Source organism: Hyperolius riggenbachi, chromosome 1, assembly GCF_040937935.1.
Source record: "Hyperolius riggenbachi isolate aHypRig1 chromosome 1, aHypRig1.pri, whole genome shotgun sequence".
Taxonomy (NCBI): Eukaryota; Metazoa; Chordata; class Amphibia; order Anura; family Hyperoliidae; genus Hyperolius; species Hyperolius riggenbachi.
In genome coordinates, this window is record NC_090646.1 from 451,505,150 (window position 1) to 451,529,872 (window position 24,723).

The 24,723-nt window shown below is 41.2% G+C and overlaps 1 protein-coding gene across 1 annotated transcript in view; it reads left to right on the forward strand.

Annotated features, from left to right (window-relative positions):
• The window catches only part of TTC28 (tetratricopeptide repeat domain 28), a 954,491-nt gene that overhangs the window by 448,706 nt on the left and 481,062 nt on the right, over positions 1-24,723 (forward strand). Inside the window, exons 4-5 of the mRNA XM_068238742.1 lie at positions 7,841-8,113; positions 15,321-15,451. Of these exons, the coding sequence (XP_068094843.1) occupies positions 7,841-8,113; positions 15,321-15,451 (404 nt within the window). The remainder of the gene's footprint in view (positions 1-7,840; positions 8,114-15,320; positions 15,452-24,723) is intronic.

Consider the following 24,723-nt stretch of genomic DNA (forward strand, 5'->3'; position numbering starts at 1 on the left):
GTGCGATCGCAAAATTGTATGTGAAATTTTGCATAAGGGAAATTAGCACATTCCGATCATTTCTAGGACAGAAGGAGGCACAAAGGAGGACGGGGGCAAAAGTGGTACAGAGGGACACAGTGGAGGCAGAGGGAAACAATAGAGGCATAGGGATACAGAGGTGACACAAAGGGGGTACAGGGGACAGAGATGGCACAGTGTTCTGCCTTAAGAACAGGTTTGGTTAAGAACGAACCTACAGTCCCTAATACCGGGGACTACCTGTATTGCAATGTTCAATGTACTATAATTGCATAACGCTATTGTGTGCACCGACACTTACATGCCTTATATACTTGACATGATAAGGCAATGGTCAATCTATGTCTTGAGACTACCAATTGCATTGTCCAGTTGTACAGGATATGGTTCAAATAGAGCAGACATCTATGCATTGCAATATGAAATCAGGGAGTGTTAAACTTGGTAAACAGACTGCCTAATTGTAACGATTGGTGAATGATCTCCACGGTCAGCGCACAGCGTGTACGCTGACTCTGAGGAGATCTCCCACAAGCGTTCAGACAAAGGAGCCCAGTAATGGTGGAACACATCTGTGGAGGAACAAAACCAGCCAGCAGGTGGAACTGTGGAGCACAGAGAGACAAATCCTCTGAACAGTCCACAGACGACAGACAGAAATTGCACAAAGCAAATGCGGCGATGAGCAATATATTAACAGGACAGAAACAGGAACAGATCTGCAATAGATCAGATGAATGTCTGTCAAACTGATAGCAGACTTTGAGGAAACAGACATTCATTCACAGAGCATCCACAGATGCCAGACAGAAATTGCACAATGCGGAAACAGCAATGAACAATACAAAAACAGGACAGGAACAGATCTGCAACAGATCAGATGAATGTCTGTCAAACTGATAGTAGGCTTTGAGGAAACAGACATTCATTCACAGAGCATCCATACATGCCAGACAGAAATTGCACAATGCGGAGCAGCAATGAGCAATACAAAAGTACAGAACATAACAAATCAGTATACTTTACTATTGTGAGAAGTACACGTGTTTGGTGCACAGTAAAGTGGCGAATGCCACCAAAGCGGTAAGCCCCAGTGGGAGGAACTCACTGGTGGCAGAGTAGTCAAACAATCAGGAGTCGGCAGCAGATCAGGAGATACAGTACAGAATCGTAAGGCAGAAATCAGGGTCAGTGATCAGGCAGAGAATCGGCAACAGATCAGACCAGAACAGTACAGAATCAGGAGGCAGAGAGCGGAGTCAGAGGTTCAAGCAGAAGGTCATACACAGAATATCAGTAATAATTACAATAATGAACCTAAGCTATGTGTGAATCCCCGGGGTCCTGCCGGTTCAAACACACCAGGATCTGACTAAGATCTGACACAGAATATCAATACAGTAATAGTAACAATCCTACACTATGTTTGAATCCCCGAGGTCCTGCCGGATCAAACACACCAGGATCTGACTAAGGTCTGAGAGTTATCACAGAGAAGTGTTCGCATGAACATAGACCCAGGACTGCAGTCCTATAGACTAGCAATACGTCGGGCGGGGAGGCAGACTCAGGAAGTGACTTTTATGGATGAACACACCAATCAGAGAGAAGCATGCAAAAGGACAAGGCAGCCATCTGCATTCACTTAACCTGCATCTCCTAAGTTCATGCATCCCCATGCAAACAGCATAGCACTTGAATTCAGAATAGCAGACCACACCACAATGGAATGCGAATGAAATGCAAAAGGACAATTCATTCATTGTAAATGTCAGAAAATCTCTGCAAACAGCAGACAGTATAGTCTGGCTGCAGTAGTGTCTGAAGACAAAACAGACCTCACAGAGGAGATCATTACACTAATTATGTGGAGCATACGCACCCAATAATTTATTGTTCTCTTCAGTTCTTTTTTCTAGCATACTAAAAATCTGAAACTACCTGAGTTTTTCTTTAGTTGACCCTTAAACCAGAAGAGTAGCAAAAGATCCAGGCAAAAATAACCCTATTCCAAACAGGCTCTAGCAAAGGCATCCTTCATATTTATCACACTGCAGGTTTCCTTTAAATAATTTTAGCATTTTGTGGAAGTGCCGGCCTCAGCCTGTAGCTGTAATTTCCTAAGGCCATAAAATGTCAAATTGAAAAGATAACCGTTGGCAGCAAATGGAGTTGAAAGGGGGATATAAATTAAAGGAAATGGTTAAAACAGGCCGGTTTGAAAAGAACATAAGTTATTACACCTGACATTTCAGTAACTCGGACACATTACAAACTAATATGATCATTTTTTCAGTATACATCCCTAATTCCCACACCTGATATTTTTTGATAGCGCTAAACAATTTCCATTTATTGGCAACAGAAAGCAGGGCTATTTCTCCTGTTGATTTATTTATTTTGCCTGGTGGTTGGAGGTAAGGGCCCAGGCTCCTGTGAGTGTGGAAACAGCTTGGAGAGAAATGGAAAGGCGAATGTTACAAAGCAATGGTAAATCTCCCGAGCTTTCCGCAAGACTTCTTTCCCACATGTGTTTCACATAATAAAGGATGGGAAATAGAACATCCTGTATACTGCTGCTATAATCACTTCAAAAAATATTATAACTATAAATCTTCAAGCATAAACTGGGATAACAACGCTCTAATGGCTTTAAGGTCGTAATAATAAAGGACGATCACAATGTAAATGGAGTTCAATTTCGTATTGATCTGGAGATAATCAGTTTGAGAATCTCCCTACCTTTCTACATTAGCGTGCTATCTTTTGTATAAATGACTGTGCAGTTCGCAGGGACAGTGTCCGTGTCAGTCTCTCAGCGCTTATCACACGCATGCAGGGCCACTAGAACATGCATTGCTTAGGCCTTCAGCAAAGTATTGATTTCAGCTATTGTATAGACTTGACTCAGCTCTAGAGAGCTATAATATCTCTGACACTGGTGTTTGTCTGTTTGATTATATAGATCGTGATGCCGGCAGTGCTCATTTTCTTTAACCTTCTCAGCACCATTGGTGTTTTGACCCTTTGTGCTCAGAACCATGCTTGTCTGATGGCTTTTCTGATATTCTTCCTTGTATATTTAATAGGAGAGTCAGACATTGCAGAAGAATGCAGCTGCTGGTCTTTCTCCATCCTTTACTCTCAGGCTCATGTGATTTTCACTAACAGTCTCAGCAGTGTGAGCATTGCAAGCCATGCTGGCACACGGGAGTACAGAGAGCTCGTTTGCATTATAATTCTATTGGCTGTGCTCAAGCCATGCAAAAAATTATTGCTTCGATGGAGAATAATTGAATTTGGGTCATCGTTTAAAACCCCTTGTAAACCTTGTAAGAGCAGACTGTTGCTGATCATGTGGTACACAGGGTGAAATCTGCCAATGTATCGTCGGCAGTCAGTCTAAGGGCTCTCATAGTTATAACAAAAATTAAGTTACACTAAAAACTCTTCAATTTTGACTCCCCCTTTCCCCCCTGCACACACACACACTAGACCATAATGTAGCACATTAGTTATCTATTTATTGTACATCATGGGGAATCTTGTCATGATGGGGGAGGCCCGGTTGCATTTCCTTCTTCCACATCCACCATTCACTTGAATCTGCTCTTTGTGAAGTACCGTAATTTATAAGGACTACAAGATCTAAATTCCTCAACAAAACTTGACTTTTGTTTTCAAATAAGGGAACTGGAAAATGTAGGTATATTGGGTGAAGTGAGGTGTGAGGTTATGGTTAGCTATAGTTTGGCTGAAAGGTTAATGCTAGGAGTATTACGTTCGCTTAGGGTCCTTTTACACTTAATCAGTTGGTATGCGTTAGTGTGCGTTAGTACGCGTTGGTGCGCGTTTTTTCCATAGCAGTGCATTGGGAAGAAGATTTCAGTTAAAACACATTAAGTGTAAAAGAGGCCATAGGAAAACATGGGCATTACTTTGAAAATCAGTTTTCTTTCAGTTATAACTGAGAGCAACTGATTAAAGGTAAAAGGACCCTTAGTGTAACTAAGTGTAACACAAAAAAGGGGTGAAAGACCAAGAGGCAATATAGGGTAGTATGTCATAACAATTGAGGAGTAAGGAATTGCAGACATATACTCACAAATGTGGGTCACCAAGTCTATGACCATTACAGCTTGGTCGAACAATCCTGACTTCAGTTAGGCTAAAAGTTGCTATCTGGATGGGTAAGGGGACAACCCTTCACCAAGGGTGGATCAGTAATGCAAGAACCAAAGGCACCAAAAGTTATATAAAATAGTTAAAAACTGCTTCAAAGGTGAAGTAAGAGTGAACTTTCAATATATACAAGAGGACATGCACACCAAGTATAATTTTTCGATCGATTTTCATAGAAGTGAATGATAATCAATCGGAAAAACGAAAATTGATCGGAAAATTAATCGAAATTCAGATAGGACATGTCGGGTCAGCACGTACCCTATGGCCTAGCGCCTATTTTTTAACTGGCGGGCCTTTTTACTAGTAACACATAAATAAAATAAACATATATGCATAGAATACATAGAATAATAAATATAAGGAGCACAATAATGCATATTTATTCACTGATCGGGAGTAATAGATTTTGGGAGTGTTTTTTATTTTATTTTATTTTTTTATTACCCACAAAGCTAAATATTTGCAAATATATTCTAATTCAAGAAGTCAACTTTTATTACGGATGGCCTACGTTTTTTGTATGGGGTAATTTTTATTACTTTAGGACCTCTAAAAAATGTTAGTACAGTTATGTATGTCCATGGCATGACTCCAGTACTCCCATCCAAACTGTGCTGATTGTATTTTGTCAGAAATGAAACACATGGGCAGTACATTACAAAAATATAGACATAAAACCATTAAAAATCCAGTAAAATCTCACAAATGTGACTCAGTACTGCCAAGGTTCTGGCTATGGAGCTTGACACCAAAAAATAATGTAATATACCAACAAGGCACATATACTAACGCTGACTGAAAGTATAGTCCCTGTGCTACATGGGGATGGACTTAGTTTATTAAATTCGTTCTCACTACAGGATCAGTGTTAGCCTAATTATTTAATTGTATTAAAAAGCAGGCTCTGATCAGTAAAGCATACTGCCTGCATTACAAAATTTTGTTCTTAAAATACAAGTACGGCCCTCCTATCATTTATATTATAAACAAATGATGTATCACTAGCCAAGCACACATACAAAATAGGGGCTGGTGATGTGCTTGTGACATCTACACGGGGATGATAAGGAGTGGAGACAGTACATTGAGAACTAGGGAAAGGAAGGTGAGTAATTAAAAAAAAAAGCTAGTTTAATGTTAGTATAGTTACAGCTAACAGCTTATACTGTACATAATATGCTAGTTTCCTAAAAAGGGGGTAAATCAATGGAGCATCTGGATTGCATTACTGAACAGGGCTCACTTACAAAGAATGTTTAAGCCTAGCTAAGTGTTAGTATACTTATATTTAAAGACTGCACAGGCTTCTTGTTTCTAAGGTTACTTGAAAATACGAAATGTCAATAATCGTATGAACTATAGCAGTTAATTAAATCTATATGTTCATTTCCTGATCAGCTCTTGGAGAACGCTAGATGACATGTCATATGTTCATTAAAATGGGTGTGGGGTATGGGACAGCAATGTGCGACAAACAGTACTCATATCAACTAGTCCAACTCATTCTAGTTCTGGGTTTTGGGTACTTCATTGCTCCTTGATATGTTCATGTTCAGCAGATTGCAGTAGGGCTTTAACATTTCCCATCACAAAATGTATAAATACAAAGGCACAGTCTTCATGGCTGTGTTATGATGCTATGTATTGTAGTAAAATGTATGAGAAGGAACAAAAAATAAATTGGTCTCCACACTTTGCTCATTGCTCCACACTTGCTCAGATTTCATCTTCCATTTTTACATCCACCTACTCACCTGCACACTATTTTCCCAGTTAGATTTAAAAACTTCCGTTCAGGAAATGCTTTTGAAATCAAAGAAAAGTATGTGAATCCCCCACGAGGAGATAGACTAATCCACAAACCAGTTCTGTCAAATTTTGACTAGTTCCTTTTTTTGCTGGAGAGGTCCTTTAATGCCTCAATTAGCAACATCTCCAAATAGGAGATTACCTTTCCTCACATTCTTTATAAACCCACTGGTTTAAAGGGTGGTAGATCAGGTGGAGCTCCCCTGCCTTGCCACTCTCCTTTTTATAGGACTTAGATGTCACAAGTCTCCTCCCTTATTCATTTTGGATATTTAATTTTCAATGCTCACATCATTGGTCTGAATTTCCTAAACTTAACTGCAAGCGCTCAATCAGTGGTGAATTGCTTGTGAAAGTAATAGCAGAGAATGTCTTCTTTATGGTGTTTTCTTTAGCTTTGCATAGAGGAGGTTCTGGTTCTTTGCATGCAGTTGGCCTCCTCCCTGGTCATACACATTGTAAAGGAATTAAGTATTCTTTTCCCTTTAGTGCCCTGTTTGTCACACTGATTAGTTATGTGCTCACGTTATTTCATTGGTGCTTATTGGAGTCCACAAGGACCTGTATGAAGCCAGCTTTTAATGAGATCCCAGCTTGTGTAGGTAGAACTGTCTAAATCATGACACTGCTGACTGCTGCGTTTGTCATCAAGCACTTACATCCTAGAAAACAAGGATTGTTAAGAGTTTTGAGGACAGGCTTTAAGATCAGCAGAGTTCCTTCCAAGAAGCAAAGGAGCTTTTAACCATCTGTGCTGGTCATAACAGCTTATTGAAATGCAACTTTAAATGGAAGAACATAAAGCAGGCCGATTGCCGCTTTACAAATTGACCTCTTATCTGCCCATTGCTTTTGTTTTGCTGACTCCATTTCTCAAAGCGTTTTTTTTTGTTAGTGAAAAATAAATGTAAGACGTAAAAGTGACACGTTTATATCAAACGAGACTGTTGATAAAACCTTCCAGGCGATGGCTGAATTTGCTGACAAGGACAAGGTTTATGCCAAAAGAAGAAATAGGCATTTATGAGTATGAAGCAATAGCAGAAGATTGTGAAGGGGCGGGTATAGCTTTGCCTTGTATGCATCTGGACTAATAATCCACTCAAGTCTTTATCTATGAGAGACTTCCCCTGCAGTCAGATGTGCACAGCGCATGGGTTGTTGTAGGAGAAGCTTAGGCAGGGAACATGTGCAGGGGCATTTTCTCCTGTGATTCCCAGGTCTCTGCCCCCGTGTGTTCATTTTATGATTCCATTTTTTGCATGTGGCGGGATACACTGTAATTGGGAATGCACTCATCATGCAGGAAAAAGCTGAAAGCTGTATGATTTCACAATGGGTGGAAAAATGTGAACAAGCGGTAACGACATGCATTTCCTGAGCGAAATAAACACTGTAGAGTTGAATGAAGATCCTTGGATGTAACTTTGGAGAAGTTACATCTGGCAAACAGCGGTCCTTTGCTAGTCTGCACAGTCATAGCTGGCTGCAGATTGAACTGATAATGTAACTTTAACAACAATCGGTTACAAACAGGTGTCTGTATCAGTGACATGTGCAGAAAGTGGAGTTACACTTTAAAGTTTTATTATGGTTAATATACACAAGTTAATGTTTTAGTTTTTGTGTAGCTCAGGATCTATAGGTTTCACTACACAAAATGTCGGGTTTTGTATTGCCAGCTAGACAACTTCCTAATTCACTCCAAAAATTAAGGAACCGTACTGAAAAGATAAGGCTTGTCACTGACATGCAAACACACTTCAGGGATACCTTTAATTTACTTTAGTTTGTAATTACTTTCCCTCTTCTCTTTATGTTTCAGAATCTTTGGAACCTACTTATCAACAACTTCAGAAGATGAAATTAGACAAGAGTCCATTTGTGGTGGTGTCAGTGATTGGTCAAGAACTTCTAACTGCAGGACATCATGGGGCCTCAGTGGTGGTGCTGGAAGCTGCACTGAAAATTGGGACATGCAGTCTAAAACTGAGGGGCTCTGTGTTTTCTGCGTTGAGCAGTGCTTACTGGTCTCTTGGGAACACCGAGAAAAGTACTGGATATATGCAACAGGACTTGGAAGTATCAAAGACTCTAGGTAATACATTTTGTATGTGAGTTTGTCTAGCATGGAGACAAGCATGTGCAAGCCCTATTTTCTTATCTGTAATACAAATACAATATCTGTTATTTGCAGATCATGTCTGAGTACTTCTTTGTGTAATCTGTGTGTTGCATTGTAAAGCTGGCCACTAATGATCCAAACTTTTTCATCCAATCTTACCATTTCTATGTAATATAAGGTAACTGCCTGAAGTATCAATTCAGTATATTTACTCAATTTACCCTTATACTACATAGATTTGGTAAGATTGGATGAAAAAGATTGGATCATTAGTGGCCACCATAACTGATACTGTTTTTTTTGCACACTGCAACGTGTTGCTATTGAAAGTCTAAGAAATATTTGCTCCCCATCATTTGTACTGCTGTGCATTCTGTTATTACAATGCTGAACATGCCGTGCGTTGCTAGAATCACATACCGTTATGCGCACAAAGGGAGTCATTGAAGATCCATTGGTAGGATGGTTCTTTGCGTTCGTTAGATCACATGCTACTGCAAATGTTGTCTTTGGTTTCGAAATGTGTATGTCATAATGCAACACTACGCCCTAGTGTAAAACTAGCCTTTTTCTGTTTTGGGAATAGGTTGGGGGATTTAGACAGGTTGTAAGGAGAGCTGTCAAATTGGCAGGCTTGCAGAAGCATTAGAAAGCTATCATACCTACTGGTAGCACCTCCGTAGTAGTTAGATAAGTGTATAGGCTGCAGGTGGAGACGATATCAACATAGGCAGCTTGGGAGTTATCATATCTCTTTACGGAAGCAAACTCAGTAATGCACTATCGCATTGTTTATGGGGGGGGGGGGGGGGGTTGGAGTTAATCTAGTGTATTTACTTTAGAACTTAACTTATTCTTTAACAGGAAGGGGCATATGTGAAACAACTGGATACTAGACAGCAAGGGAAAACTTTCACACACAAACAAAGCAGTCACTAAGTACATTGCCACATGTGATCGCACTGCAGATTAGATGTTTTTTCTTGCATGTGGAGAAGCACTTTTGGCTTACACACTAGACCTTGGTTCTATTTGGTTCTATATATATGTATTGCACTGATATTAATGTTACCCAGGACTGATATTTCAGTTATGAGTGGACATGACGATGAGACAGCAATGTCACACTTCTTTTGTCCTTACGGCTCTGTGTGGGCTTAGGCCTCTTCCACAGTTTGCCTCCATCCTTCTCTCTCTTGCTCTTTTTTTCACCATTTTCTTATATTTATTATTATTACTGTATTTTTTGGACTATAAGACTCACTTTTTCTCCTCCAAAAGTGGGGGGAAAAGTTGCTGCGTCTTATAGTCCAAATGCAGGAAGGTCCTGACTTGTGAACGCCTGCCAATACAAACCTCCAACCCGCCACAATGTCAGGTACAACCCGGTACTGTGCCGTGCCAATGCAGAGCGGGACACAGGGGGACAAACTGAGGACACAAAGGGGCATAGAATAGGGCACAAAGGGGTATAGAGTAGGATACAAAGGGGCATTGAGTAGGACACAAAGGGGCATAGAGTAGGACACAAGGAGGACAGAGGCGGATACATGGGGACACAAGCAGGACAGAGGAGAACAAAGGGAGACACAAGGGGGCATGAGGTACAAAGGGGGCATAATCCACAAGATGCCTCTTCACCACGGATGGAGGTTTAGTATATATATTTTTCCCCCTTGTTTTTGTCCTCTAAACCTAGGTGCGTCTTATAGTCCGAAAAATACGGTAATTAATATTTATATATAGTACCAACATATTCTGCAGCTAGTACAGAATATATTGGTCTTGTCAGTTAACTGTCCCTCAGAGGTGCTCACAATCTAATCACAATCATATGTCTATGTATGTATTGTGTAGTGAATGTACTGCAGTATAGGGCCAATTTAGGGGGAAACTAATAAACTTATCTGCATGTTTTTGGGATGTGGGAGGAAACCAGAGTGCTAACCACAACACCATCATGCCCTCCATCTTGGATAGGTCTGCAATTATTAGCAAAGTCACACATTGCAATTCAATCTGAGATTTCAGTAACAATGTCGGTAGGGTGATCTGATCTGCTTGCATCAATATCTTATAGACTGAAGTAATTATACATAAGTATATGTCTTATGATATCGTAACTGCAGATCATTCACTGCAGAATTTTCTAATGTCTAATTTTCTGGCTTGTAATGTTTTTACATATAAAGGTGTCCTTTGTCATTGCGCTGACCAGTTTAATGGCTTTACAATATGAAAGCTTTTGTCTGCATACACCAGCGCCATTAAATCACGGCCTCACTCTTTACAAGGCTGCTGATTCACGGGATACATTTTTACATTTTTGAGGTAGACATTTAGCACCATTTAGTAACCTCTTCCATCCCACCTTTCTGCTGTGTGCTTATGTAAATAGGTTTTACAAGCCATGTATTACAAACTTGCATGGCGGAGATGTCAACCTCCAGTGACCCAAGGCAGTGCAATTTGGCTGTTTGTAGCCATTAAATGGCAATTTAATGGGTTAGTGCTGACGTCTGTCAGAGAGACCCGTCTGGAGTCTATAAAACTAGTCATGCTAAAATCTGTAAGAATGAGACTACTACGTCAGGAAATGTCCGAGGTTTGCTTTTCTCAGTGATACAGATGTAGGTCTGCAGAATTATACACTATTTTTTTTAGTTTTTATTGCATTTTAGGCCTTTGCAATATTTTATATATCTGATTAAACTGTTGCACCCTTAAGCCTAAGCCCCTTTTACATTCTCATTGAAAACTTGCATGGCATTACCCTATTTTACCGCAGGGTAACGTAACGGCACTGCAAGGCAATGGGGCCTAGCACACTTACAGCATCATGCCAGATGTGCCTGAGCCGCCGCAAAGTCAATAGCGCATTACTGTCAGACTTCAGCAGCAACGCAACAGGGGCAGATATAATGTAAGTCAATGGGTGACACAAACATTTCAATATGTTGGCGGTAGCATGCATGCGCGGATAGACGGGGATACGTTGGGGAAACCCGGGAATCCCAGTGGCGTACTTCCTGTCCAGCAGGGAGTATGTCACGCGGGTGGGGGGGGGGCAGGACTATGCATACAGTATGAGCCTTCTGGCGCACTCTGTTGCAGGGTTATATGATTGACATTTTGTGCGGTGCGATGCGACTCGGTGGGAAGTCGCACCGCAAACACACAGGCCAGGTGTAAAACTAGCCACTAATGGTATCATTTTTTAATTTTTAGCGAAGAATCATTTGAGCAATTAGATAAGTGGGATACATCGAGTGATACCATCAACAAACCAATCTATACTTCCTATCCAACACAACCGGTTAGGAAAAAATGTTTTTCTGATCAACAAAATTGCAGTTGATGAACATTTTTTTTTCGAATTTTAGATTTGGGACACGAATGGAGTTTATTTTCTTCCAATCCGATCACAATTTTCTGATCACTTGAACAATTCTCCGTTAAAAATTGGCCCATTATTGGCCCCCTTTAGTCTGCCGCAGACATCTATAGGTGTTCTGTGTTTCCGCATCATATGCTATGGATGTGTAAAGGCATTTTAGTACAAAACTACTTCTGCCTACAGCGGATGTCTAAAGGCGTTTTTGTTTTTTAATATTCGTTTGTCACAAACATTTAAAGGGCATTTAGTACAAGGTTTTGGCTCAGTGCCATTTTTCTACTTTACTTGAAATAGGAAAATAATTCTAAAATTATGGTGAATTATGCAAATTTTACTGCAAACCTATTCAATATGAATATGGACCAATCAAATGTTTTCATTGCAATGCTTGATTAGTCCATTTTACAATCGATTTTATTTTTATAATAATTAGCATAATTCTGTATCATAATAATTAGCATAATTATCATTGATCTCAAATTTATTTTCATCCCTACTGACTAACGTGTACTTCTGAACATGTAGATTTTGGCAAGACATTTAATAAACACGATACAAACATAGCTGGCACTGACATAGCTGGCAGTCTATAGGTTAATAGCATTAGTGGTTGGCTGGTTCAGCCAGTCCATAGTTTGCTCCAGAACCACCGGTGAAACAGTGACAACTGGTGGCTTTTAGTATTTTTTATGGACAGATTCTAAATGTTTTACTTTTTCTTTCCTTTCCTACTGTGTGTAACAAAGAAGTGAAGGAAAATGTAGAACAATAAAATCATCTACATCTGAAGAAGAATTAGCATGATTGTTTGTCAATGGAAATACTTATTAAGACAGAAAAGGTTATGGCCGCTGTGTCACAGCAGTGTATAAATATGACAGAAAATAGCGGATGTTGTCTTGGGAACTAGAAAACACTAAATTGGTGGTGATCCATTTGCTGACATCACAAGAGGAATGTGCTTTAAATTCCAATTTATCCAACACGGGTCCCACTTTGGTAAAGCAGCGAGACCCTCCTCCCAGCGTACTGTGTTCAGAATGTTTTTTTAAGGCATTATGGCCCTTCTCCCGTCTCTATTTTACAAAAGTAGAGGGCTATGTGGTCTCCTCCCTCTTCCAGGCACTTGTCACTATCTCTGGAGCTAGCACTGACAGCTAAGAACATGTGCCACCTATAGTGTTCTAGGAACCGAACCACATAGCAGTGCCATAGTCCCAACTAGAGAGGGACTAATAACTGGGAAAGAGGTATAGAAAAGAGCTGCGGAGATTGATAGTAGAAGCAGGGAAGTTGGGCTCTAAGTTCTGTCTGTCATGTGAGAAATATGGAAGATACCATGTTGACTTTTAAAAGCATTCATAGGTGAGGATATTTTATAGTTCAGGATCAGCATGACAGCAAGGTAGCAACATTTTCAGAAGAAGGTCAGCAAAAGAAGCCTTAATGTTTATTGGAGGGAAGGTTTACTTGAATTTTGATCAATGACCATTTAAAATCTATGGTTCATGGGCCTGTTATTGTTGCCTAGGGCTGCTTTTACACATTGGGCTTGATTTACTAAACCGTGATAACTGATATCACGGTCGCACTAACGTTTTTCATGCGCAATAGCGAATTTCCGCGTGCAATCGTGAAATTTTTTGCGTGCAGTCGTGAAAATTCATGATTGCACGTGCAAAACGTTACATGCATTATAACGCACGCAAAATGCTAGCGCAATCGGGATTCAGGTAATCACGGTTTAGTGAATCAAGCCCATTGTGTGGTGCGATTTGTGCACGTCGTACCAGCCTACTGCAGCACATCGCACCACACCATTACATGTTTTTTTGTGCTAAGTGGCAGACTGCACCAGCAGGTAAATCTGCATAACCTCACCCACAGCTCAGTGACGTTTTAACTGCTGGACAGGAAGTATGTCATCTTAATTCCCCTGATCTGTGCAGTTCCACTCCATTTTTAAAGATTGTTTGCATTGCCATTGACTCCCATAGAGTCATTTGCTGTGTGGTACTGTTCACACCACACGGCAGCACAGCAGCCTCTGCGGTGCCCGGCTCACCTCCACCACGGGTACTGTGGCCTGTTTCATAGACTTTCATGGCCACTGTGGGGGAGGGGGGGTGGAGTACTGTGACATGATGTGACACAGTAAGTTTGCAATGGGCCTGAAATGTACAACCTTAGAGCAGGGATAGATTTTAGAGTGGTCTGAAAACCAGCATTTCTACTTTGCTCTAAAAGATTTCTCACAGCTTTAAAGCTACTATCCCAGAAAAAAATTCTAGCAGAACATCACTGAAATGGTTAAACAAAGCACTTTCTCCTGCTATTCAGCTTCAAATCTGCATCCAAACTGTAGATAACAGTATCTTTTTTACTTGTTAAACACAAATGTATCAACACTGGAATGTAAACAAACACTCTCTGAGAAACTGTCTCTGCTTCAGGCACACACAGTGTTCAGAATAGCTAATTAGAAGATTTTTATATATAATAAAAAGCAGTTATAACAGAAAAAGAATAAAGGTTTCAGGGTAAGAAAAACTACACTTTGGAAATTTGTAATTTGTAAACAGACAATATTACATGTGAACAAAAGCAAATATAACTGTATGAGTAATAAAAAGTAGGAAAACATATTTTTGTTGAATGTTATGTCAGAGTTTCAGACCACTTTAAAACAAGCAGTGGTGGTCATATGACTTCTGCTACTCTGTTGGCCTCTCATGTTTAAGCACGGCCCAGCTGTGCTGCCTTCTGAATGGGTAGGTGTGGCATAGTTGCTGTTTACCACCCCAGCCAATCAGAATGTGGGAGGAGGATATAGCTGAGCTATCACTTAAACCCTCCACTATGATGGCCAATGGAGGGGTGGTTGCTGCTACCAGTTATGGGTTGGCTGTGAGGACCTGGATGGCATGGTCTATGGAATCTATTCACCAATGGGGAATAACAAGGAGCAGAGGTGGCCTTGTGACTGCTATTGTTACCCTCACAATAGAGGTATTTATGGCTATTTCTGAAAAATTAAAGGGACTCCGGGCACCTCTCATGGGTATGCCTTTAAGACTCTGACCAGTACTGCAAAGTACTTAAAGATATATACCTTTCCGTAGCTTGTGTTCTCATCTTTCATTTGATGCCTGAATCACCGTTCTACACCAAATCATTTTCGTTCGATTTCAATTTAAAAATTGTGGTTGCCATTTTCGCAATGTTAACTTCCGGGTCACTCCTGTCTTCTCTGTTAGAGAAGGGCATCACTGAATAAAGCAGGAAGAGGAAGTGACATGCATGGCCATTGCAAGAGGCTCCTCCAGAGGGGTCAAAGCACGACTTTGTTGGAAGTCGTCTGGCTTAAAGGCATGCCCATGAGAGGTGATTGGAGTCCCTTTAAACTACACTCATATGATTAAAGAAAGGAAGTGCTAGGCTGATAAAAACTGAAGCTGGATCAAGCTTTTGGCTGACACAGGTCCAATGATGGCAGCGATATATTGAAATTAGTTGACCTTATACTGCATAAAACTATGCCCACCTGTTTTGTTGCTATTTGCTACAAACACAGTTCTGCTGCTGTAAGTCATCAGGTTTCTCCACCCCGTTTACTTGCAGCTGCTGCATTACATGTGTGCTGTGTAAGGGCTATTTATAATGCTGTGTAATGAAAAATAGATACTACAGTAACTAAATTCAGACAGTATTGGATAAAAAGACAATAGAATTACTGGCTAGTTTTGTACTGTGAAGTTACCCTATTGTATTGATGCATTTCAGGTGACCAGACAGGAGAGTGCCGTGCCTATGGGAATCTGGGATCTGCATTCTTTTCCAAAGGAAACTTTCGGGAGGCTCTTACTAACCACAGACATCAGCTAGTTCTCGCCATGAAGCTAAAGGAGAGAGAGGTAAGAGGCCCATCCTGGCGGTTTAAGCACATTAAATGATAAATGGCTAAAATGCTTTGATTTTTCTCTCTATATTTTACGGCGGCTCTTGTCACAGTTTGATTTGTAGAGCTCAGCCAGCCTTGTGTATGTCATAGACCAGTGAGCAGCCTATTTCTTGATGTTTTTCACAGTACTGCACATTTGAACTCACATGATGCTGCTGCTCTTTTACACAGACAAGCAATTGCCTTTCTCTATGTTTTATTGCACCTGGTAGAAGTTTGTGCGTGTGTTTTTTTTTTCTATTTGGAATGTATAGAAAATGTTGGAATACAAGAAAAAGAGGGAAAAATGTTATGCTTTTTACTCCCCATATTTGCTCAGATTACTTATTACATATTAACTGCGCTTTGAGTCCTATGGGAGAAAAGCACTTACTTTTGGCGGACTTTGGGCGGACTGACTTTTGGCGGACTGATAAGGTTGTTCCTGAACGATCCGCCGGGCGGATCGTTCAGGAACAGCCTTATCAGTCCGCCGACAGTGCATACACACGCACTGCAGTCTGCTGAAAACCCGCCCAGCGGGAGGTGCCAACTGACCCGTCGTTGGCTGCTGTAGTGCGTGTGTACGCACCTTTATATCAGCCTGCAACATCCTCCTTCATCCTGTTAGAAACGCCCCTACCTTTAATCCAAAGAGGCCTTAAAGACCACACTAACTAAATGACTCATCCTCCGCTCTATCCTAACATGTTAGTCCAAATGAACAAAACTTCTAGCTACTTGACGTATTATAACTAATGTTCTCCAGTCACTTAGATTGTAAGTTCGGTTGGGCAGGAATTGTTCCTTACTATTTCAGTCTATTTGTGTAACCTTTGGTAATTAAATCCCCCTATAGATGTTGTCCAGCAATGTGTATTTTACTGGTGCTTTATAAATAATACATTACAATAATCAGGTTTGTATCTGGCTTGACCCCCATCTGGCTGACGTATATCACTGTTGAGTATTTTTTAGAGATGAGCAATCTGTCACGTCAAGATGCAAATATGTACATCAGATTGGACAGCCAAAGCAGCATGTTTATTTCTCTTTGCTACAGCCTACATTAGTAGAAATGCTTTATTTATAGACATTGGCAAGGTTATTTAATAAGAATGTGCATTGATTACATTCAAATCACACATATAATTCCCTGACATGTAAATGAGCTGAACCTAGATTCTACTTTTTTTTAAAGAATATTTGTTATTGTTTTTTTTTCATGAAAATACCATATCACCATTGACATGAACATTAACATTATCTGTGGCTTACATCTATCATAACATCAGGCCATCAGGACAATGTATCTCAAAACTAGTTAGAAAAACGTACATAGATATCTCCAGTCGCCTGAAGGCACATAACAGTCCTAGTCTGGGTGCACCTCCTCTGGAGACCCCTAGTGTCCCTGCAGTTTACTGTGATCTTGAAAAGCTAGTCATCTAGTTTCAACTTATAGAAGGAGATCCAACAAGGCAATATCTTTCTGAATTTTTTGTGACAATATTGCTTGAGATAGAAATGCTTTAAGAGCACTAGTTCTTTATGGACATAGGAGACAAAATCTCTCTTTTTTGGAGCCAGAGATTGGTTCCATCTGAGTAATATCATTTTGCTAGCATAAGCTATAAGAGCTTTGTAGACCTGCATTTTGTGGGTCTGCCAGGCTGCCCAACAGCACCGACTCTGGTGCGAGCACAAGCGGGATCCCAAATATTTGTTGTAGTTCATTGTACAAGCCAATGCTGATGGACATGCTGACATCGACACAGAAGAAGTCAGCCCCTGTTTGCTGACATCTGTTACAAACTCCCCGAGTTGAAGGGTCAATTTTTTGCAACCTGACGGGTGATTGATAACTTCTATGTAGGAATTTAAGCACTATTAAGTCTGTCACGTGCCAAAACTTTACCTGTAACAAAATAGCTCAGGATTTTTTCCTAGTCACCAGGGTGAAACCTGGGATATCTGCTTGCCAAGTTTGTCCACCATGGTTTGACCTGTGGGGGAAAAGTTTTATAGAGAATCGATATTACGTTTACATTTTTTTTGCTGTTTCTCCTTCGGCAGCATGGGATTGCACTATCAGAGACCTACCCTCTGATAGAAATTGTGCTGTGAACGCATGTCTCAGTTGCATGTATCTGAAATACATATGATTGGTTAGAATGAACTCATGCTTAAGTACTATGTATGGCTTAATACAGTTATTTTCTACTATATCTGTGATCTTAAAAATACCAAAGTTGGCCCATATCTTAAGGTCTTGTACAGTGAGAAATTCTGTATGAGAAGGGTTCATCCACAGTGGGGTGTATTGTGATATCTGACCTGGTTGTTGAAGTGTTTTATTTACTTTTTCCTATGCTTGAACAGCCACCAGCATGTTGGGTGTTGCCCTCAGGATATGTTTAGTTCCCATGAATGAAAGGCTAGAGAGGGCAGTGTAAAACCCATTATTTCAGCTTCTAATATGGTCCCTGGGTTCTGTAGGGATGTTCAAACCACCAGCAGGTAGTGTCCAAAGCAGACAATCCTATCCCTCCCTGACATTGATCCAACCGCAGTGCCTGTGCAATACACAGGTTCTTGGCGTGCCGGCGTAAGGATTATATAGCCTCATTTATGTCTTAAAAATAGCTTGCCAGGATTAATACAGGAATTTGAGTAGCATATTCATTTTTATGGCATTTGCATGGCCTGGTAAGGACAAGGGTAAAGTCTGCCAGGTACTACATTTTTTGCCTAAGCTTAAGTGCTGGTTTTATGGAAATCTTTAACATCTCTAGTGACCTTTTAATTTCCAGGTAGGTAAATTCAGATATCCTTTGTAATGGAGTATGGGCAGGTGATATGGGCATATTTACGTCCAGTGGCAAAATGACTGACTTGTCCCAGTTCAACTTTGAAACCTGAGAATCTGCCGCACTCTTCGATAATATTAAGTGCTGCCATGAGTGATGTGCCTGAATCTGCCAAGTAGAGTAAGAGGTCATCCATGTAAAGGGAGAGTTTTTGAACATCAGTCCTTTTATCTGGTCACTAGAGTGGAGTAACAATGCCAGGGGCTCAACCAGCATTGCGAAGAGTGTAGGGGATAGGGGGCATACTAGTCTTGTCCCCCGGGATAAGGAATTTATGGTATGGTTTAAAAAATGTGGCCGGTAGGCCGTCGCTGTCCATCCATTTTATGTTTGGTAGATTTTACAAGTGATTGTGATAAGTTTAGCTGCACTCCCTCTGCCCCTACCTGGGTTATTGTGCAGATAAGAGAGACATTCTAATAAGCAGGTGTGGGCTATGAAGTAGTATATAGATTCAGCATCTTACACATTTCCTCTGACTACCCTTATTAGAGACTGATAAGATAAGACAGGGGAAAGGATTTAATATAGTTGAATGCAGCTGTGGAGAGCTAATAGTCATATAGCTGCTGCTGTGGAGAGCTTTGTCCTGGCCCATCCCTGGTAATTGTAGCATTTCATGTGGGATGATCCAGGAGCCGTACGTAGGGGAGCTGGGAAAAAAGGGCGCAGGCAGCTAGTGGACAAAAAGGGCGCCGCCATTCACTCCCATAATAAATAGCGTTTAATGGGCGCCGAGCTGGAAAAAAGGGCACCGGAGCTAAATAAAGTTTACAAACGGCGCCCGGAGCTAAATAAAGTTTACAAACGGCGCCCGGAGCTGTTTAATGATTTATAACTGAGCTTGTGTTGATTTACGTTTATAAAATGCACCCGTGCCGAATAACGTTTATGAAAATACTAAATATATTTATCTTATTTAAATAATTTAAACATTATTTAAAGTTTTATCCCTTACTGTTTTTAAAGCATTATTAACAAAATAAAGCGATCAGTACGTAATGTAAATTGCAATATATTGTTTTATTTAAAGTTTTATCCCTTTTATCCCTTACTGTTTTTAAAACATTATTAACAAAATAAAGCGATCAGTACGTAATGTAAATTGCAATATATTTTTTTATTTAAAGTTTTATCCCTTACTGTTTTTAAAACATTATTCACAAAATAAAGCGATCAGTACGTAATGTAAATTGGAATATATTTTTTGGAGTCACAATTTGTAAAACATTATTATCCACATAATAAACATTATTATTCACAAAATAAAGCGATCAGTACGTTACGTAAATTGCAAAATATTTTTTGCATCCATAATTAGTAAAACATTATTATCCACATAATAAAGGGGGGTCTTAGGTTTAGGCACCAACAGGGGGGTCTTAGGTTTAGGCACTAACAGGGGTGTCTTAGGTTTAGGCACCAACAGGGGGGTCTTAGGTTTAGGCACCAACAGGGGGGTCTTAGGTTTAGGCACCAACAGGGGGGTCTTAGGTTTAGGCACCAACAGGGGGGTCTTAGGTTTAGGCACCAACAGGGGAGTCTTAGGTTTAGGCACCAACAGGGGGGTCTTAGGTTTAGGCACCAACAGGGGGGTCTTAGGTTTAGGCACCAACAGGGGGGTCTAGGGGTTAGGGGTAGGTACAGGGAGGGTTACTTAGGCACCAACAGGGGGGTCTTAGGTTTAGGCACCAACAGGGGGGTCTTAGGTTTAGGCACCAACAGGGGGGTCTTAGGTTTAGGCACCAACAGGGGGGTCTAGGGGTTAGGGGTAGGTACAGGGAGGGTTACTTAGGCACCAACAGGGGGGGCTTAGGTTTAGGCACCAACAGGGGGGTCTTAGGTTTAGGCACCAACAGGTCTAGGGGTTAGGGATAGGTACAGGGAGGGTTATGTGTAAGAGTAGGCTTAGGTATAGTTTTAGTAAAATTTTAGTAATAATTACTAATGTTTTACAACACTTACTACGAACGTAATTATATTTATATTATCGTTATAAAGAATATTTTCAGATTTTATTATAAGAACAAACCATAAATGAAGGTTATTCACAATAATGTACAATTATAACAATTAAACATATATTATTGTTTTTTTAATAAACGTAATTATAAGTTTAACTTTACAAATAGGGAAGATTAACGTTTTCACAATTTCCGATTTTATAAACATTATTTAATGATTTATAATTTTGTTAAACTTTATTTGTAAACGAAATATAGCACACTATTTTTATAAACCCTATTAATGATTAATTATTATTTAGAGTTTACACCCCGCGCCCTTTTTGTCCAGGCGCTTTTTTTGTACGTACGCGTACGTAGGTGTGCAGTAGCAGGTGACTGTAGTGAAGAGGAGCCTGGCTCTGGAGCTGAGCTTCCATGCATTGGAAGAGGGGAAAGAGGGAGGCAGACAACATGGGGGAGGTTCTGTTTCTATTCCCTTGTTCACTTGTGTTTCAGAAGCTGAAATACTTACAAAGTGTGTTCATATTCTGTTTGGCTATCTTGATCAATGTTTGCATTCTGCAGCATATTTCTGAAATGCAGATCTATGTGCAGATTGTGTGACATGGAGTCAAACTCAATTAGATCCCAGGAATAAATAATCCATTTCAATATGAGTAGATGGATATAGGATACGCATAACGTCATGTGTATGATTTATGCAGCAAATCATTAGCAGTTCTGAAGGCTGGAGACATCTGCAGCAAAGCTGCTGTGCGTCATTTGAGAAGGCGCACAGCAATTCCTGAGTATAAATATGCAGTCACACCACTGACATCACCATTCATTCCTTGCATTTAGTGACGGTTTACCCAGCCCATCCTTTCTGTTATAAATAAAGTGTGCATAAGCATTTCATTACACAATATTGTTTTCCTAGAAACCACAGCAAACATCTCCTGTGACTCTAAGCTAGAAAATGATTTGCATTAGAGTGGCCATGGAAGGCAGTTTCTTATACAATAAAGGATCAGGTGTCTGCTATGTCAGGTTTACAATGTTGTTTTCATCAGTGATTTTGAATCATCTCTCCTTGGATTGCCTTACATTAACCTCTCCCCATAATGCTAACGAATTCCTGATGCCTAACCCTAATATCCCACTCAGCAATCAGTGCTTCGTGAGGTACGGCTGTTGCCGCAACCACGTGGCACGCGCGTGTTGCGGCGACAGGTCCCCCGTGTGTATGACGCGTGCGCCCTGAACCGGGGGACAATGGGGGACAATTGTCCCCCGTGTGTATGTAGCTTTTTACGTCTTACTGTGAAAGCAGCCTAAAGTAAGGTGTCAAAAAGGAGTTAACATTGTGTGTGGAGGTTTAAGCTACATACACACGGGTGAGTTGTCCCCCGTTGCATGCGTGCACGCGAACAGGGAGCAACAGCTCCCTGCCGGCGACAGCTTTCCACACGTCTCGCCAGAAAGACAGAGACGCGGCGGAAGCTGTTTGTGAATGGAGCATCCCCCGACCGGAGCTCCATTCACTCACGTAGGTCTCCTGTTGCTAGCCCGCATACACACGCGGGACCAGCGACAGTTGCGGCGAAGTTGCAGCGACAGCTGTAGCCGGCGATTGAACATGTTATTCGCCTGGCGACAGCTCCGACGGGCGACGGTTCGGGGCGCGCGCATCATACACACGGGTGACCTGTCGCCGCAACACGCACGTGCCACGTGGTTGCGGCGACATCCGTACCTCATGTGTATGTACCTTTAACAGGCGCACTTTAGTGCAGCCTGTAACGCAGCCCACCACATAGCAATGAAAAATCAATGGGCTATTCACAGTGCCCACGTTGCGTTACATGGTAACGCTTCACGTTATTTCAAAGTGCTGCATGCTATGCGTTCTACGCGGCTAAGCCCCATTAGACTGTTTGCACATGCTCAGTAGTATTGGAGGAGGAGGTCTCCACCTCCTCCTCCTCGGCCAGGCACATGGCTAATTAATATTCACTGCACAGTGTGACGTGCAGTGTTTACTTCCTGGAGCGCCGGTCTGTGCGGAGATTGGCCAGCGGGACCACGCGATGCCGCATGCGTCCAAGAGTACGCATCACGGGATCACAGGACGTATGAAGAGCCGCTTCACGCGGCTCGATCTGACGTCCAGCTTCTACCACACTATGCGTTGCGTTAGGTGCACGTTATGCGACCTTAACGTAGCATCTAACACAACGTCTTAGTGTGAAAGTAGCCCTAATCTCCCCCCTTAAAGTGAACCTTAAGCCAGGAAAACAAAATGAGTTTTACTCACCTGGGGCTTCTACCAGCCCCCTGCAGCAGTCCTGTGCCCTCGCAGCCCCTCACTCATCCTCTGGTCCCCCGCTGCCAGCTAGTTTCGTTTTTGCCGACAGGCCCGTCAGGACTGGCCATGCGTAGCTTTTTCCGCATTCCCGACTGTAATTAGCGCTATTGCGGGCCGCAACGCGTACAAAAATACGCGTTGTCGCATATCTATGTGTGCGTAATGCGGCAACGCGTATTTTTGGACGCATTTCGGCCCGCAATAGTGCTAATTACAGTCGGGAATGCGGAAAAAGTTATGCATGGCCAGTCCTGACGGGCCTGTCGGCAAAAACGAAACTAGCTGGCAGCGGGGGACCAGAGGATGAGTGAGTGGCTGCGAGGGCACAGGACTGCTGAAGGGGGCTGGTAGAAGCCCCAGGTGAGTAAAACTCATTTTTTTTCCTGGCTTAAGTGTCCCTTTAATGTTAGCCTCTTCCTGGCATTTTATTCTAACCTTGCCTGTCTTTAACCATTCATTATGCCTTACCTTAACCTTCTAATCTTAACAACTTAAAGAGGAACTCCAGTGAAAATAATGTAATAAATAAGTGCTTCATTTTTACAATAATTATGTATAAATGATTTAGTCAGTGTTTGCCCATTGTAAAAGCTTTCCTCTCCATGATTTATATTCTGACATTTATCACAGTGTGACAATTTTCCTGCTGGCAAGCGATGTCACTGGAAGTAGCTGCTGCTTGCTTTTTTGGCAGTTGGAAACAGCTGTAAACAGCTATTTCCCACAATGCAACGAAGTTCACAGACAGGAAATTGCCAGGACCATGGTCCTCACAGTTTCCAGTGGGAGGGGTTTCATCACAATATCAGCCATACAGAGCCCCCCTGATGATCCGATTGTGAAAAGCAATAGATTTCTCATGTAAAAAGGGGTACCAGTTACTGCTTGGGATGAAGTTCAATTCTTGATCACGGTTTCTCTTTAAGTTAACCCCTCTCTGTATCCTATCCTAGCTCTTCTTATCTTTGCCTAGCCTGGACCAATAACCCCAAGCAATACTCACCTTCTAATGTACACTTTGGCTTCAAATTAATTTCAAAATCCATCATCTGTTATGAACAAAGCAGGTGGCTGAAGTGAAGTAACCAGCAGCAGATGCAGGCCAATGACACAGCGTGTAAGCTACCATGGAACATATTGTGATAGGAACTTTAACTTCCTTTGGTTCTGACAGAATTATGCAGAAAAATCAGACCTTCATGAATGAAGACTGTCTGAAGATGAGCTGCAAGTGGTAGCAAAGAAGCTGTTTGAAGCATTGAAGAAATGAAATGTAATTTTATCATTCCATCCACAGATCCTCTCTGTCCTTTTTTGATGATGGCACGGCAAATCTCAGAGATACCTACTGCCAGTCTATTCATCATTGGTGTGGAAAAGTATGGGGCAGATTTATAAATCTGCATTCAGCCAATCATCTCTCAAGTCAGTATTGGTAGTACAGAGGCGCCAACAGAGTAAAAACAATATTTTTTAAAACAATTAAAATGAAGCAGGTAGTGGTGGACATACCCCTCCAAAGTAGACACAAAAATTGCTGGTTCAAGCAAAAATATAGTTTATTTACATACTCCGAACAAGGTGCAACGCGTTTCACGGGTATACCCCACTTCCTCAGGCAATAAATATGGAGCATTTAACAACTGCGGTCTGTAACCGCAATTACTACTCTTTCATCAAATTAATATTTGGAAATGAGCAATATATTCATAGAATAGGTAAAAATGTTCAGAGTTACATAAACACGTTTTAGTATAGCAATTCATAAACTAAAGGGGCCCATACACTGGTCGTTTTCAGCCAGAATCAATCGATCAGAAATCGATTCTTTTAAATCTATCGATCGATTTGTGGCTGATTTCGATTGATTTAGATGGATTTGATCTATCTGACAGGATAGAAGATCTAGGTCGATGTGCTGCTGGTAGCAGATCCATAGCCCATAGAGTTGCTTTGGATCTAATGCTGGGAATACACGGTGCGTTTTGCGGCTCGATTCTGCCGCCCGATCGATTCCGCGGCTGATTCTCTTATCTTCCGCTCGTTTTCCTTATCTTTTTCC